Source organism: Pygoscelis adeliae, unplaced genomic scaffold (assembly GCF_000699105.1).
Source record: "Pygoscelis adeliae isolate BGI_AS28 unplaced genomic scaffold, ASM69910v1 Scaffold95, whole genome shotgun sequence".
In the NCBI taxonomy this organism is placed as follows: domain Eukaryota; kingdom Metazoa; phylum Chordata; class Aves; order Sphenisciformes; family Spheniscidae; genus Pygoscelis; species Pygoscelis adeliae.
In genome coordinates, this window is record NW_008824869.1 from 1,164,105 (window position 1) to 1,180,009 (window position 15,905).

At 42.8% G+C, this 15,905-nt stretch overlaps 1 protein-coding gene across 2 annotated transcripts in view; it reads left to right on the forward strand.

Moving 5' to 3' along the window:
* Positions 1-14,158, forward strand: part of NFATC1 (nuclear factor of activated T-cells, cytoplasmic, calcineurin-dependent 1) — a 108,187-nt gene extending 94,029 nt beyond the window's left edge. For both annotated transcript variants that reach the window (XM_009324473.1, XM_009324474.1), the window contains exon 9: positions 11,605-14,158. In XM_009324473.1, coding sequence (XP_009322748.1) covers positions 11,605-11,654 — 50 coding nt within the window. In that variant the 3' untranslated portion in view covers positions 11,655-14,158. The remainder of the gene's footprint in view (positions 1-11,604) is intronic.
* The last annotated feature ends 1,747 nt before the right edge of the window (positions 14,159-15,905 follow it).

Below are 15,905 nucleotides of genomic sequence, written 5' to 3' on the forward strand. Positions count from 1 at the left end.
GAGTTTGGATGTGTTGCCAGATCGCAGCCCTGGCCGTGGAAGCACCCTGTCATTTCTCAGCTATCGAGAAGCAAGGGTTTTGGAGTCCAAGTACTCAAAAAGAGGCAGAAAAGAAGTCTGTTGCACATTGCAAGTGGTTGTTTGGAAAGCGTAATGCAAACATTTTGAATAAAATTTCAGGTCCTTAAGTGTGCTTGAGTGTTGTATGCCTGTGTTTCTCAAGTGCCTTTTTCCTAGTTTTCTAGTGCTGGCCGCAGGTTTGCCGTGCTTCGTTCTTGGGGCAGAATAAATTTCCTCTCTAGTGGAGAGCCCTGAGCTTCAGCACGGTTCTTGTGTCAAGCATTGAGCTGCAAGGGGGAAGGTTTCTTCTTCCCTGGGAGCCCGGCTGTGATTGTTACTGAATTTTTGCAGCCGTATCTGGTGTTTTTTCTGTTGACATTGCTTTGTCAGTCCAGCCTAAGGAGCCATTCTGCAGCTTAACACAGCATGTGGGAGAGGGGAAAAGAGGAAAAGACATTTTGCCGTGTTTGCAGCTCTGTCGCACTGGGACCATGTACAAATAAGAGTATTCTTCCAGCTGCTCTAATTTGAGACACTTTCTATAGGCGGTTTCAGCATCCGAGGAGTACTGGAGTCCAGCAACTGTCTGGATGCAGTGGTTTTCACAGCTGTATCTTCTGTGCTGGGCAGAGCACCTAATAACACCCAGCTGGTGGTTTCCCCACCATGGCCCAGCTTGCATTGATATGTCTCCAGTGTGGCTCCACTAAATCAGCCTTTGGATCAAACCTTCCCAGCCAAACTGGATGAGAGTTTTGTCATGAAAAGGTCTTTACCTAGTGTAGTTAGTGTGGTGCAAAACCAACGCAAGAGTATCATTAACCGCTGCCAGTGCGCTTCTCCAAGGAGCCGCGACGGAGAGGACGTGCATTCCTCTCTGAACTGCAGTGTTCTTCAGCAACAGATGCTGCCGTGGTTAAAATAAAATCCCGTGGCATTACGTACAGCTCGCATTATGGTGGTGGCCAGGTCATCATGCCACAAGCAAATTTATCACATGACGATTTGCCTGCATCATTTTTTTTGCAGACTGTTTGCAGCCACCAGTGCAGATTCTGAGCTAGCCCTGCTTCTGTGCCCACTGCTGAAGATTAGCAGCCGTGTTCCATCACCTAAGGATTTCCCCCAGGTAGTGCGACCTGGCCCAGCCTAGCCCCCAGCAGGCTCATAGGTTCGATTTCTTTTCCCTTATCAAACACATTAAAAATTTTATTAGCCCCACCCAGCCTTTCTCTTCCATCCAGCAGCATGTGGCCACTCACTGAGTCATCTCATGGCCATCATTTTACCTGCCTGAGCAAAAATCCTGTGAATTAGGGGTTAGCAAACAAAGCTCAGCCTTCACCACAGCCTAGGTGGGAATGTGGCCCAACAGTCGTTGCCCCCCAAAGCAGCATATAGGCACATCATGTATTGTATACGCAGCAGCATCCTGGTGTTGTCCCTGCCTCGGTGCCCTCTTTGCTAGATGGTGTGAATAATAGCATTGATCTTTTCTGTTTAGCACACACTTTGAGGTTTGTTGATGAAAAGAGCTATAAAGGGAAGAGGTGTTGATGATGGTGATGATAATAGGGCAAGTAGAGTCCATTTAAAAAAAAACCAAAAAACCCTCTTTGCTCAGGAAAAGATCAGATAGACCCTGTTTTAGCCTAACTCCAGGGCACTTTTAGTGTTGAGACCCAGTGTTACTCCTACTGAAGTCCATCAGACTTTGAGGCTGGTTGAGTGGAAGAAGAGCTGAGTCTCTTGGCCATTCTCTGCTGTGGAAAGAGAAGGGCACTCAGCAAATAATCCTGTGTGACCCAAGGTGCTTCTTTCTTTCTTTCTTCCATTCATTATTTCTTTGCTTTATTTGATATGCCCAGCTGCACATGAGCTGTTTTTTTATGAACAGCAGTGCAAGGTGGCTCATTTTGGAGGATTCCAGATGATCACTAGGGGCCACACTATTATTACATAAAGTCAATTAAAAAGCATACGTGCACATCCCACTGATTTGATTTAGAACTAACAAAAGCTTCAGTAACGTGCAATTACAAGAAATTTAATGACCCTTTTATATTGAGTGCAACTTCTGTGGCACCTAATATGCTTTGATGAATTGCTCATTATATGCAATGTTGGAAAAGCTTCTAAAAAGATTAGTAATTGTATAATCGATAGAGAAATTCAGTTTTATTTGGCTTTTTTTATACTCTGAAATCAGTAAGTCATAGAGATTATGGACCCTCTCTTGGTCCCCTTTTTCCTCCCGTACCCCCAGAAATTTTTTTTTCTAAAGCTAATCTGTCACTTTTCCAGCATGTAGAGAAACCCCTTCTTGCGTTATGTGGAAAGGTCTGGCCTGGTACGGGATTGCCATGTGAGGTCCAAAAGGCTGGTGCCAGCTGCCAGCAGAAATCACAGGTGGCGGGCTGGATGTATGCGCATGGGAGGCTCCTTGGGCAGGGCAGGAGGTCCCCAAGTAGCAGCCTCCAGCACTGGGCTGAGGGCTTCGCAGCGTGGTCCAGACCCACTCCGCCTCTCCTGTTCACTGCCTGTAAGCTTCGGGAGCTGCCAGCCCTTGGGGCCATCAGGTGGGCTTTAACCTTGTTCTTCTAGCCGTGGGATGCTTTGAGAGTCTCACATCTCAAGTGTTGCCCGTGCCACAGTTGACTGCCAGTTGTGATGAACAGCAAACCTGGTGTGATGGGATCAGAAATATGAGAGTAAAAAGGAAAAAAGGAAGTTTCATTTCTGTTGCATTCAGGGTTTAATAAATACTGCCAGAGACGTCTGGAGGCTAAAAAACAGGCAAATGCAGAATTGCTTTAAATTTGTTTTCGATTTTGAATCCACTCTCGTCATGCTTCAGGGCATGATTCATGAGTTTTGAATGCTGGGGTCTGACAGCACTATTTTACTGTTGGGCGCTAAGCTGGAAAGTAAAACTGGTCGCCAGGATCAGTTTGTATTACTGTATTTCTTATGGCAGGGGCAAATTTCTGTTGTCTCTAGCAAAGCGGTGCATGCTCTTCCTTATTCCTTCCTGACTGGTACCCACAAAGCTTCCAGCAGTACCGACCTCGGGTTTTGGCTGCCTTAGGTAGCATTTGCGTAGTTCTTCTGTCATGTGGAAATTTTGTGTAAAACGTAAAATATGTCTGTTTTGTTTCCCTTACAGATGCTCTTAGGAACGTAAACACATAATTTTGGTTAAAATGTGGTTTATTTGTCCGTTGCCCAGCCCTACCCTCACACGTGTGTGTATGTGTATGTCAAACGTGGCTTGCATCATACCGGGGCAGATCCTGCAGCCTCTGCGCAGCCCAAACCCCAGCCGCTCCAGGCAAGGTTGGCCTCGGTGAGGGCTACTGAAAATTCCTGTTGACTCTCTGATTCTTTGGTATAAAAGCTAAACCAGGTTAAGCGCAGCCACCCTCAGACTGAGAGTGAAAATGAGCTAAAGTTTAGACCCCAGTGTGTTAGGAATCACTGCGGCTCTGCTGATTCCTGTGCTAATTCCCAGCAGCCGGAGAATTCATCCATAACTGTTTTCAGAGCAAGAGGCACAGGGCGCTCCCAGGGTTGCATATGGGAGGGATGAAAAAAATCCAGACCCAGGCGTTTTGGTGTGATAGGATGGGACTCATTTAGTCTGGGCACTTATTCAAGAGCCCCAGTTAAATTACTGCCACACAGTGCTGTCATCGCACTGCAGCGAGGAACCTTTCCCATTAGCCCTCCGCAGCGCAGCCGCTGTGGGAGATTTTGCATTATTTGGAGTTGTTGAGCTAAATAAGGCAGCGGGTAGAGCAGGTAGGAAAATGACTCCATGTTAATGGCTATCGTGCACAACAATACCATCCGTCGTGCCAAGTCGACATTCGTACGGGAGGATCATGTTTTATTAAAACCTGCTACTTGTTGTCACTCACTTGCTCCACTGTCCTATTCGCTGTCTCCTAAAATAGCATGCCCTGTGGTGGTGTCTTATTATGATTAAACAGATAAAAATAAGTTTAAGGTTTAAACACATCCAGGACACCTGAGGTAATACAAGATCTGACTTCTTTATGGAACGTGTGAAGTTATATTTTCCATTGCTTCACAAGACTTGTTTTGTTTGCTTTTTAATTCAGTAAGCTTTAATGTGATCTGTAGTTTCGCATTACAGGCTGGTACATCAGGAATTTGTACCACTATTTTCTGATTTTTTTTCTTATTCACAGGACAATACTTACTAGCTTTGAAAAAAGAATTTCTCTAAGACAGCCCTATCTTTTACAGTGATTTAAGTAATAATTGTATGTTGTTTGTTGCAACTTTTCATATGTCAGAAAGGAGTGCTGCTTATTAGTAGTGAGGAAGTAGGTACCCTGATAAAAACTGTAGGATTTTACTCATGTGATGGAGTTTATACCAGGAGCTTCATTTCTTCACTCGCTGTATATGTGTCTATATTTAGCCATTTTTGTCTTTAAATAAAATCTGTACATGGAGATAACGGAAAACGTTTTTTCCTCCTGTATTTCTGCTTCCTCTGCATTCATTTGCGACTTTGAATTCCTCTTCAGTGATGCTAATATGTGGCATTTAATCTGAAATGAAGGGCATATGAGAGCACAGGAGCCTGATGGAGCAAGATGTGGCATCGCTGGTGGAAAAATCCGAGGGCAGTAATTATAGACAGCAAAGTGAACGTCATACTACAAAGCATTACTACAGGTAGCGTGGTGTCAGCGTCAAACTCATAGACTCACTCTAGAGTTATGTGTCCCTGTCCCTGTTCATGTGCTGAATAGTGACAGCGTGGTCAGAGATGTACCCAGTGGAGAGGAAAACACAGTCCCTGCTCCATGAGGCTCGTGAGCAGTGAATTGTTGCCAACAGTGGAAATTCAGAGCACTTAGGGGCACGACCGCGCTGTGTAATGAGGTATGTGGAGAGATCCCTGACCCGGGAGTCGCTGTAGTTGTACCGACGTAAGGCTTGACCTGAGCTAGTGAATTCTGCTGGAAGGCAAAAATGATGAGCCAGACTGAGGCAGTTTTGCTTTCAGGACTGCTACTCTTTTCTGAAGATTGCTCAAATGTGACACCTAGCAGTGCAGGTTGGCCCATGTCAAACATAGTCCAAACGTGGTATCCAAACGTGGTATCCAAACATGGCACCGCATTGCTTGGGCAGTTACACCCATCTGAAAGGTGAAGCATTATTGTCCGGACACGGCAGAATCCAGGTGTAATTTCACACAGGCTTTTTTTTCATCTTTCAAGGTTTTCTTTGTAGCTTGAACTATGCAGCTGGTATTACTTGTATTTTCCATGACATGTGCACCAGTCAGAGCTGGTTGCTTTTGTTCCTTTTTGGCAAGAGAGCATTACGGCATATGAACCTCCTGCTTCGGTTCTGCTCCATGGTAGAGACGATGGTCCCCAGCGGTCACAGGTGGACGTGAAGTAACAAGCAAAGGTTGGTTAGTCATCTGTGGAAAGAAGCTCGATATTACCCTGAAGGCCTAGATGTCTTGGGACATGCCGTGTGGCTCTTCCTATTGATAAGGAAACCAAAAACCATCCTGAAGGAACCGAGCTGGTGCCGTGGCTGTTTACACAGGAACAGGGACAGGTACACGTCCAGTGAGTCACAAGGTGTCAGCTCTGCGCAAAACCTTTCAGTGCCCTTTTGCTTCAACTCCATCACGCCCCTTAAAAAAGAGGGGAGCAGAGAGCCGCGAAGCTCGCTTGTGAAAGAGAAGCGTGCAGTTGGAAAGGGGTGCAACAGTAAATACAACCCACAGCTCTGCTACTCAGTCTCCTTGTAGAAACCTCTCTGGGCTGCTGCTGAAGTGGATTGAAGTCCATGGAAAGACGGTCGTTCACTTCTGCGGCTTTGGTATGTGATGTGTGAAGAGGCAGCGGCTTGACCCGGCCAGAAACTGGACCCTTAACGTTACAGCTAACAAAGTGAACAGAGATGGGATATGTTTTCAAAGTGCCATCATTCCCTCCCAAAACTGTAGACTCAGCTCTTTGTAATTGTGGGTCTGACCATGGCTCTCAGCTCACCTTCCATTTTTTCAGACTCTCGGGAACATTTGCCTTTAGGAGTATGAAGTCTTCCAAGCTCTTGTGTTTGTAGCCCCAAAGAGCTCCCCAGCTGTGGAAACCCCCTGCATATGCCTTCTCCACACTCCCTGCACCATTGACCTTGTAACTTCTTTGTTCTGAGTGGGATCAATATCCAAGCTGGAATGCAGAACTTTGTCTCAGAAGAACAGGCATTTTATTAAAACAAAAGGCCACAATGTTATCCATATTAGTAGTCAGAAACAAGGAAAGCAGAAGTCTGCAGAAATTTAAAGTTTTGCCAGTTGATGGAATCCATGTACAGCCACTAAATGTTAAAAATACTCCATTTCCTATGAAGTTCATGTCTATATATGGAACCCACATTTGTTCAGATATATCTGGTTGTCCTGTTTCGTGCAGGAACCCAAACTGTTGCATCGGTAAGACACTGATTTTGCTAATTAGTAAAGCAAAAATTTCCATTGCAAGGGCATTTTAAAGCAAAATTAAATACAAGAAGAAAAAACTCCTTATTAAACTAAAACGTGGTGTAACAGCTCACCACATCCTGCTACCGTGGCATCTGCTGTTTAGCAAAGGAAAGGTTCCTCTTTCAGACTCCTTGACAGGTAGAGAGGTCACGTGTTACCTGCATTTCTCAGCACCATTATTTTTTTGACTTTTTGTCAGTGGAAAAGCTGAACGTGACAATGGAAAATATCAGTTGAGGGAAGGCATTGTGGGGAACTGTAGGTGTTAGCTATAAAAGCGACAGTGGCCCCCCTCCCCAAAGCCAACAGAAAAACAGTGAAAAAAATCTGATGACAAAGGTGCTGTAAATCATTGTACTCAGCTGTTTGATCTGATAGGGATCAACCTGTTGCTTTAAGGGGAGTGTTGTGCTAATCTAGGCATTGAAAATTAAACGTCTTGCATGCTATTCCAGATCTGCTGCTAAGCTGTATGTAGGGCCTCCAGCAAGCCAGGTAATTCTTTGGGTCTCATCTGTCCTTGTCTATAAAATTGGTCTTTTAGAGTATTCAGGTTATGTTGTTTTAAAAATGAGTGTAAAGCCTTTGCAACCTTCCTTTGAAAAATGTTGCGCTCATTCAAAACACAACTACTCCTGGAATGGTACTACAGATGTGAATGGATGCGTATCCAAGCAGCAGCGGAATCAAAGACCAGCATTTGCTTTAGGAATGAAACTCAAACCCAGGCCAAAATACAGCTTGCACTGAATACTGCTGTTCAGTGGAGCACACACAATCCTCTTGTAGTAACAGGTTTGTAAGCCAAAACTTGAGCATTCAAGACAGCAACCAGCTGACTCTCCTCAATTATATAATAAATATTTTGTTAGAAAGGTGGGAACTAAGAGAAAAATGCCAATTATTTTCTCTGCACAAGCAGTATATCCTACCTCTCTGGGGAGTTCTGCAGTGGTCCTACAGGACCGAGTGGAGCCCTGAGGATACCAAGGGGAAGGAGAATGATGGATGGCAAAGGAGGTGGTGGACAGGGAACAATCAGCTCATTCACACGACGCATGAATGAAATTATCAAGAAACAAATTTAAAACAAAAAAAAGTACTTTTTCCACCAGCACATCATTAAACTGTGGAACCCGTTGCTGCAGGAAACCAGGAAGGCCAAAGCAGGTTCAGAAGGTTATTAGAAAACTTCATGGAAGAAAGTTCATCAAAGTTCACTAGAAACAAGGATGCAGACCTCCTCTTGCTCACGAAGCCCTCCAGCAGAGTAAAGGTGTACTGAGAAAGCATCACTGGGGGTGTGCCTGGTTTCTATGCTCTTTCCCAAAGAATTGGCTACTGGCCGTTGTGGTAGATGTGACACTGGTACGGACGGACAAACAGGATGCTTCAGCAGAGCCGTACGTCAGTAACAGAATTTTTGATTTGCTCTTGGGAAGGACAATCTTGGGTCAACCTACAACAAGAATGTTGATGTTTTCTTGCCAAAAGAAAAAAAAAAAATCAGTTTTGTGTCAAACAAAACATTCCAAAACATTCCATTAGATCAAGAATAAAACATTTCCTAACATGCAACAAAAATGTTAATATGTTTTGGAGTATTAAAAGAAACAGATTTTCCAGAAACTTGAAATAAAAAATGTTGATGCTAAGGACATTTGAAACTATTTGAGGAATGTAATCCATATTTTCATGTAATTTTGACTGACCCAAAACTGCATTTTCCCCCCAACAAGTTTTCCCTCAATGTCTGTTTCTCAGACCTGGAGGGAGAGAGGAGTGTCTTCATGGGAGTGCTAGACCATGCAGCTGGAGGTGGCGGGGAGCATCCTTCTAGCTGAACCCAGCGAGAGTCACCCAGCGCACTTCACGTGTGCTTGCCGCCTGGTTTCCCCCAGTTCCCACCTGCCGGAGGGTTTTCCTTCCAGCCTCAGGTGCCTCGGCGGGCAGCACGGGAAAGCCCGCTCTCAGCACACTTCCCCTTTCAGCTCTCATGTTTAGTGCTCTCTGCTAGTGGTCTGCCTAGTGATCGGCTGCTTTGCCAGATCACGTATTGCCCCACCTGGGCCTTGTGTTTGCACCCCTGTCCCTCTCTGTAGGTTTTTTCCACTGCGTTATTGGGAATTTTTGCATTTTCAGCACTGCGGTGGGTAAAGGGGAACAAGCGACAGTGAAATAGAGAGACCTGTATCTGAGCCGTGCTGTCCGTGGGCCGCCATGGATGAGAGAGATGTTGAACTTCCTCTTGGCGTTGTTGGCCCTGTTTGATTGTGAGATCTGGTGGCAATGGGTGCACTTTGGTTGAGGTTCAGTTAGTGAGTCCATGCTGACATTGTGTAGTGACTGTTGTTGAACAGCTGTCAGATGTTGTTACATGAGGACACCAGACTTGACTGCTACTCATCAAGGTAGCGGAAGTCCACCTCTGTTAAGAAAGTAACATATAATAAAAATGAGCAATAAAGCCGAAGGTTTAATCTGTATCCTGTTGGAGTCGATAACAAAATTATGAGTGATTTCAGCTGGGGACAGATTGGTTTGGCTGCTGAGAGCTGGAGAGAGCATGACCAAAGGACCGCAGTGGTCTCATGGGCTGAGCCAAGGGCAGGTGGGTCTCCCAGCTGAAAGGAAAAGTCACATCATCTCTAGGGTAAGCCATGTGTCTTACAGCACTTGAGTGACAGAGGATTCGGCGGAGGGTACCTAGTGTGGCTGGAAAGGGCAGCCTCTGAGTGCCTAAGCTGATTTTGGAGATGGACCTTTGGTTCTTACACCCTCATGTCATCAAGTTGCTTCCGAAATACTTTTACTAAATGCTTTAATAGGGGAAAGCATGGGCTGGTGGGCTGGGGGGTATTACTTTTGAAAGTTTTACTGAATGAATCAAGCAAGAGTACCTCAGCGTGTGCTATAGCATTAGTCTGAGATCCGAGATACCTGAATGCTAATCCTGGCTGAGGTGGGGAGCTCCTCAGCTTTTCCACTTCTCTGTCCCCATCTGTGAAGCACCGGTGATACTTATGTTCACATTTTACAAAAGTGCTGTGAAGATTAGTTATTTAATGTTTCTAAGCACTACCTGTACAAAGACTGAGGATTGCCTTGAGTGGTATCTTAATTTTATTTGATGTAACAGAAACTTTGAGGGAAAGTTAGCAAAACTGTGATACTGTCTGACCCATATGAGGATTTATTTTCATTGTCACGCTCAACACCAAGATATCACTGTTTATTTTTGCTGCATACCCGAAGTTGCTTTGAGAAACTTATCAAAGAAACTGTCTTTACAAAAGCATCATGGAAAAATCATCCCACAGAAGAAGTATGCTGTTTGCATTCAAGGCAGAAACTCTGTCCCGAAAGCTGTCCGGCGTCTTGCAGCATGTAAATGGGGTAGCACTTCTTGCTGTGTTCAGATGCATGCTTTGTCACAGAGCAGGGCTTGCTTTGTTTCCGCTGTTTGGTCATATTAAAGATGAACTCCCCAGCACTCTCAAGAGAAAGAACTGCTTTGTCCTCACATCTCATTTCCATACTGCTCTTAGTTTGCTGCCATAAATAGGTAGTTACAAATACAACTGATATTTTCTTTCTGAAGTATGGTGTGCGTATCCATTGGTAGAAGTGGTTTCAGTGGCCAGGACCTGTGATACAAATCCTGACTGATTCATGTGCTGCAATTACTAAATGGGCAATAGGTCTGCAGAAAAAAAAAACAAAACAAAACCAAAAAAAAAAAACCCCAAAAAACCCCCAACCAACTAATTGCTTCAGGAAGTTGGTTTCAGACAGGCTTGGTCTTTTCCAGTAAACACGTGAAGTTACCTGGATGGCTGTGAACAGCAGCCCGTGAGGAAAGAAAACCACGGGCTTTTCTGTGGTGCTTCCATGACGTGGGCATGTGTTTCCCATTCCCAGCAATGGTAGGGAAACTCAGAAGCGGTGATAGCCCTACTGATCGCACTTTGTCTATCTTCATGTAAATCAGGTGGTGGCAGTCGCTGCAGGGAGGTGGGGTGGAAATAAAAGAGATGTTGTGTAGTCCACTGTAGATGGCCTTTGCCAGGTTCAGTCATTTCCTGTCCATCTGCCAAAAATCACAAGCTGATAAATAGACATAGTTGGAGTGTGGGAAACTGTATTGCTTGATGATCTGCAGGGGAGGGGGAAAAGAATGAAAGAAGACTCGTGAATAAAGAAAACAACACTTTATCAGCGGAGATGCAGTCTGACTGGCTGATGCTGAGATAGCGGACCTTGTTTATTCTTTTCTCTGACTCTCACCAAGGGTTTTAACTTGCTCGTCCCTCCCATCTGTCTGTGCGGATAGGAGTGAAGACCATGTGTCCAGTGTGTAGGTCACCACAAAAGGAGGGTATATATTTACATGTGTTACCAGCTCCAGGGAACGGGCAAGCACGCAGCAGTTTCTTCTCTTCTTCTTCCTTTTTTTTTTTCTTATTATCATCCCACAGTGGAAAAAAAAATCAGCACATGAAGTCGTATTCTATCTAGGGATTGCAGCTGCACGTACCCAGGTTCAGTGGCTGGCAGCTTTCTGCCATCAGCACCTACCATGGCTAACATACTTTCCAAACAGCTCTTTTTATGGAAGGCGTAGATTATTCTAGGATTTTCTGTGGTTCTCTTTGCTTTACATTTCCAAGCCAGTTCTAGAGCAAATGAAATGTTTTATCTGTAACTGATTTGAAATGTTAAATATGTTGGATGCAATCAAGGATCCAGGATGCTGCTGTTCTTGTGATGTCTGGTTTTACACAGTATTTAGCATGTTAATAACTTTGGTTAATCCTGCTGTTTTGCACTGTGATCGGCCTGTACTAGCTATCTCGTGATGTTACACTTACTGTTCAGAGCTGTACTGAAGCTGTCAAGGAATGGATGCAAGTCTGGGAGGGCTGTGTACAGAAGAGACCCACCTGCAGCAGTGGGATGCTAATTGATTCCTTTTCTCTTGTCTTCTTTCTTTGCAGTAAATGAAATTATAAGGAATGACCTTTCCAGTACCAATGTCCATTCATAGCTTTCAATACGAGCCTAATATGAAATCTGCACACACCTTTGACTTAGCTGGCGTGTCCGCTCGAGTAGAGAGATACCGAATAAACTGAAGACGTTGCCTGGTACCGCTCTGATCTTCCACCTTACTGAATGTCAGGAACTGAAGATTTACCTCTTGCTTACAAAGAAGTAGCTCCTCAACTTCAACTGATGAAACGGCTTCTTTAAAGAAAATCATCTCAAAAGAAAGAGGAGAGTACACTCCGAGACGGCGCATTTCATGGGACAAAACTAGGAAACTCAGCAAAATCTGAGTGCTTCTTCCCAGTGCTGATCTTTTTGGCATGGCACCGCTGGAATACAGCCCTGGAAGTGCCTTATTTTACCAGGTTGTGGCATCAGGGCATTTTTAATAAGCTTTGAATTTGCTACCATTAAAAGTGTTGGTAGGTGCAGAAACTGTAGAGCTTGCATTCTGGAGAGTGATATTGGAAAAAAGCGTAGGACTCTGCAGCGAAGTAGGGAGAGCAATCGCTACTTCAGTAAGATGCGTTTATGAATTCCAGAATTTCTTCAGCTTTTCCTCTGCTGTATTGTACAGCCTATTGCCTTATTCTCAGTGCATTTCAAAAGCCTCCTGATTTGTCATCATCTCAGCTTTCTTTTGCATATTGTCTTTATTATGTGCTAATGAATCATAGGGTTGTTAGTAGTAGCATGTTAAGATTTTTATTTTAATCTGGCTTCAGTCATAGCACAAGTGAGTTGAATAGCACAAAATAAAAAAGGTTGATGGACAAAAAATTGAAATCTATCTATTACATGATAGATGAATGTGTATGCATGTACATACATACTAGTATATATGCATATATTTATATATGACAAATAATATAGATGATTGCCTAGTGAGGGCACTGAATTTAGCAATAATTTCAATTTCTGAGAATGCATTTCAGATCCACAACAAATATTTCAGCTACTTCTTTTGAGGGTTTGTTGCACCTGAAGCAGGTATGCATTTTCTTTCCTCATGCAGTTAAGCAAGCACTTTAGATAGGCAAGAAGGATGCATACAAGATACGTGTTATTTACCAAATGACAAAATATGAGTTATAGTAACTGTAAATACCATTATGGAAGAGTGTAAAATATTTGTTCAGTTATAATGTTATTATTCCGCAGAAGCCTTATAACTCTCTGCTACATGTATGAAAAAGAATATTACCAAAAAACCATAAAGGTTTAATATGCAGCGCTGTATAGTGTGTTTTCAGATTAGCTAACGTTTCTGGAGCTACAGGTAGGCATGTAGTGTAGCCTTTAACATTGTATTTTTTACAATCAACCGCTTATTATATAACTAGCAACAACCTATTATTTCATATAACCAAAAAAATAAAAACAAAACTAAAATAAAATAGCATGACTTAAATTAAAAATGTTTAACATTAATATTGTGCCTTAGGAATCTGTGCCCCCTTCTGGAAATACACCTGAACTACACCTCCGTGCTGGGGTGGCTCCTTAACCCTAATGCAATGAAGATTGAACAGGTTTCACAAAAAGGTGAAATCCTCCTAAGCGTTTTAAAACATTATTCTGTATAATTATGTCTTACTTTCTTTAGAAAAAAAAATTAAAGCCATATTTGTCACATTTGCACATTACTGTGAAGACATGAGAATATAATATGGCTGTATGTACATAATACGCTGTTATTGGTCATTATAATAGTCTGTTATTCCTCACCTGTTTAATCCCAGTTATTTACCTTGTATTTAGCATTGTAGACGTTGCATGAAACATTTCTTATAGACTGACATATGAAAAGTTAAAAAGCTTGACAGATGTCAGCTTGACTTGTAGCTAGAAAAGAGATCCAATAAAGCAAAATGTTTTGCGGGAAGCTAGTCTTAGAGTGGTTCATTTTATGTTATCTTGACAAATCTTCCTTTTTCATATAAAATAAGCATTTTTACGTTATATACATATATATAAATATATATCTCCATCTCTTCTATTTGAAGCTGTGTGCATCCTGCTGCATTCTGCTAATATAACCATCTTAGTATGGAAGTAAAGTCTCTTGTCAACAGACTCTTCTTCATTTCCCCCCTGCATTTAAAAATGTTGCTGCCAAGGAGAGAAAATGATATATGATATAATTCTCAGATCTTATTCTCTCAGTATTTCAGAAATGTCAACAAAGTGTGCGTGGAGGAATCTCTGGTTATGCCAAAGCATTTTTTTATTCATATACACAAATACCTTGGGTGAGGCTTTTATGATACAGGACGATATACACACACAGACACACCCTCCACATGTTCACATTTCAGCAGTAATTTTAGCAAGGTTTTCAGCTGTATGGTTTGAATATGTTGCACCTCCTTCATCCTTATTTTTATTTTCCTCTTTAAGCTATTTTGGAAAAAAAAGCAACAACAATCTGTTACTTTTAAGCCTGGATAATGGAAGATTATGCATCTCTTGTATATGTATTCATAAAATAAAAATGAAAGCAGAAATATTTCCCGTATGAGACTGCCATCTTGTTTTTGTACGTGTGTTATGGTTGTTGCCGTCAGTTTATGAAAATGGTTTTCATCAACCCTTTTTGAAAACAAAGCAAAACCAAAAAGCCACAACGCTCTGAACTTAGAGCGTAGTCCTTACAGGTATGTTCAAAAAGACTTTTGCCAGGGATGATTCTGACTATTAAAAAGAGCCCTCTGGATGAATTTTAAGTGGTGAAACGAACTGCCTTATTAATCATGCAGCAAAGTACTTGCATCTGTACATACTGCTTGGACAACAGTTCCTTTTGCTCTCCCTGGAACTATTTCTGAAATGCGTGGGTTGCTAAGGGTAGGCTTTGGATCTGTGGTCTTCAGTGCGGCAGATACAAGAGACATTTTTGTTAGGCTGGAGGCTTTCGTAGCCCTGCGAGGGGAGGGCTGCCCACAGACTGGCAGAAGGGGATGGCCTGCTATCGAATCCCTCGCAATTTAAGGAGAGGCAGATGCTCCAAGCCCATTAAAACCCAGATACGGCCCAGCTCTTCAGAGGTCAGTCAAAATGCTCTTTTTCTGCTTCCCTGTCTGGAGGCTGGAAATAGTGATATTTACTCCTCATGTGGACAGCGTGAGCTGTACTGTTGGTGAGGTTCCTGGAAAAAGGACAATACTGAAAACTCAGTCACAAATTCCCTGTGTCTCCCGGAGACTGTGGCATCGTTTTGGACCAGAGCAAAATGTCTGGTCACAAACTGAATTCATCGAAGCAACATACTTCAGTCATTGTGCTACCTGGCTTCCTCCGAGCTTCCTTTCCCTCTCATTTCCACACATCCCCTCCGCAAAGCACAGCAGACCCGAGCACAGCTACATTAACCACATCTTGACCAGACTTCTTTAGGCAAAAATAGCCTTTAGCAAACTCCTAGCTGACTCCTTTCATTCATAACCAAAGCAGAAGGTGAATCCCACACATCCATCTGGTACTGTTTGACTAAATAGCCCTGCTGGAGTCATGCCTTTGAGATTTTTCCTTTCCAGCTGAAAATGGCAAATTTCAAGAAGTTAAATTTCTTGGACAGAGCTGTACTGCCTTGAAGCTAAGCTTTCCTTCACCATGTGTGTAATTTTATTGCATTTATCACTGTAAATCTATTGAATTTGTCTCAGTAAAAATAAAACAAAATCCCTCTCATCAAGTATATTACAGAGGAGTGTTAAGGACAATGGCATAAGATCTTCTTGGTTTCTGTAGCTTTTTTTTAAACAGTGTAATTTTATGTCATAAGCAGTGATTGGATTGTTCATCAAACTAAAGCGAGTCCCATCTTCTCCACCTTTGCACCCGCTTGCCCAATACAGAGGTCAAGTGTTTGCCTGTTTTAATTTGCCCGTATTTTTTCCTCTTTCTCAACAAGTTAATGTTTTTCTTCTTTGTGCCTCTTTCCAAAAATTAAAAAGGTTTTGATTCTCTTCTTTTCAGGTAGCCAAATAATTTGTTCAGACCAGATCAGTTACAGATTCTCATACTGTTGGCTTTAATTACAAGCCATTCTTGATTCCAAAACCAGCTTATTTTTGGCCAAAGAGACTGTACTTTTGGACTGTGCAAACTCATGGAGCTTTAACAATTCAAATGGTTGTGTTTTCAGGATGTAAGGCGACCGGTAATATACCTGGCACTTGCCGTCGCTCATGGGCACATTAGCTTTTGTCATTTAAACTGAAAAGTTGCTGACTGTAGCACTTCCTTA